General features: G+C 45.5%; 1 protein-coding gene across 1 annotated transcript; it reads left to right on the top strand.

The window, feature by feature from the left end:
* Positions 1 to 193: 193 nt before the first annotated feature.
* TEOVI_000847900 (Trypanosomal VSG domain/Trypanosome variant surface glycoprotein C-terminal domain containing protein, putative) lies at positions 194 to 1432 on the top strand (the record flags this gene model as incomplete). Its single annotated transcript, XM_067223061.1, has 1 exon — positions 194 to 1432. One exon carries the CDS (start codon positions 194 to 196, stop codon positions 1430 to 1432), a length of 1239 nt encoding a protein of 412 aa, XP_067079162.1.
* Positions 1433 to 1599: the final 167 nt, after the last annotated feature.

Raw genomic sequence — 1599 nt, 5'->3', positions numbered from 1 at the left:
TTTGGCGTAAACAAGCAAGCGAATACAGCGGCCTTAGCCAACGCAGTGGAGTTCAGACTGCTTTGCAACCTTTACAACCTAAAAAAGCAAAAGGACATGGTAAAAAAAGCAAAAAACGTTCGCACCAGCTGCAGAGACCGTCTCTGAGCTCGAGAAATTAGACGTGTCGACGTCTACTGATTCTTTCTTCGAAATGCAGGACGGGTACTACACAGATACCGGCGGCAAACAGAACGAGGAAGGATTGCGACAATGGGCAGACAAGAATAAAGCTATAGTCTCAACCGAAGTCGACGGCTTAAAACCCTATGCACGAATAAGCTTCGAAAGGGAGAGGCTGCGGGAAAATGCTGTAATAAAACGGCTTCTAGCGAGGGAACAGGATCTGACCGCCGACTATAGCGAAGAAGCGGCAGCGGTAACAACAAAAGAAGCAGCAAAAACAAATATGGCGGAAGCAGCTTTTGGAACAAGCAAAAAAGCTTTCGATGCGGCCTATTTCAAGAAGGAGCGACACGACATCTGCGGTGACACAACAGCCGGGCAAGAAAACGTCGGTAGTAGCATAACAGCCGATCTGATTTGCCTGTGCATCATACAAGGAGCCATAGCCGAAAAAGACTGTGGTAACGGCTTAACGGGACGCCTAGACGCCGGCGGCAGCAAAGAAGAAGATGCGCCGGCGCCGTGGACAGCAATAGAGGCGCACTGCGCAACTTTTCCAAAGCCTAAACTTATAACGAGTGAATTAATTCACCGTAACTCAACGGCGTTCTTTGCGCAGATTGGGAGGGGCAACGCAGAGAACACAGCAACAAACGAAAAATTCACCCTCGGCGAGACTTCAACCTCAGCTTGCGACGGGGCCGACTGGAAAATGTGCGTCAATTATCTACTGCAGCTTGGGAAAAACAAGCCGGGTATACCGTGGGTAACAGCATTGGAGGTGGCGGCCACCTACCTAAAAAATGCCGAGGAAGTGGCATTAGCAGCGGAAAAGGCAAAGCAGACAATAGAAATTCTTACAGAACAGGCTAGGAATGCTTACATCGAGGCAGCATCCGAAGCAGCCGAACAACGCAAAACACAGCAAGCGAACAATAACCCTTCAACAAAAACCCCAACCGAGGTAGACTGCAGCAAACACCAATCAAGCGAGAAATGTACAGCCCCCTGCAAATGGAACGAGAATTCAACTGACAAAAGCAAGGGGAAATGCTCATTAGACCCAGTAAAAGCAGTAAAACAAGCAACCCAAGCAGCAGGAACAGAAGACAAGAAAGAGGAGAAATGCAAGGGGAAAGGAGAGAAAGAGTGCGGAGAAGCTACTGCTTGCAAATGGGAGGCTGAAACTTGCAAAGATTTCAGCTTTCTCGTCAATAATAAATTGACTCTGATCGCTGCAGCATTTGCAAGTTTGGTAGAATTATAAGTAATGCAAGGATATTTTTCAAAAATTATGAAACTTGACATGCTTAAAGAATTTACTAAAATTTGATATATTTTAAGGTCTTTTCATGGTAATGTATAATTTTGAGAATTTTTAAAAAATATATATTTTTCATTTTGCATTTAACGTGCACGCCCCTCAATCAATCT

Source organism: Trypanosoma equiperdum (assembly GCF_001457755.1).
Source record: "Trypanosoma equiperdum strain OVI genome assembly, contig: ctg_1761, whole genome shotgun sequence".
Classification (NCBI taxonomy): Eukaryota; Euglenozoa; class Kinetoplastea; order Trypanosomatida; family Trypanosomatidae; genus Trypanosoma; species Trypanosoma equiperdum.
Note: the sequence above shows the minus strand (reverse complement) of the source record. Positions and strands in the feature narration are given on the sequence as shown.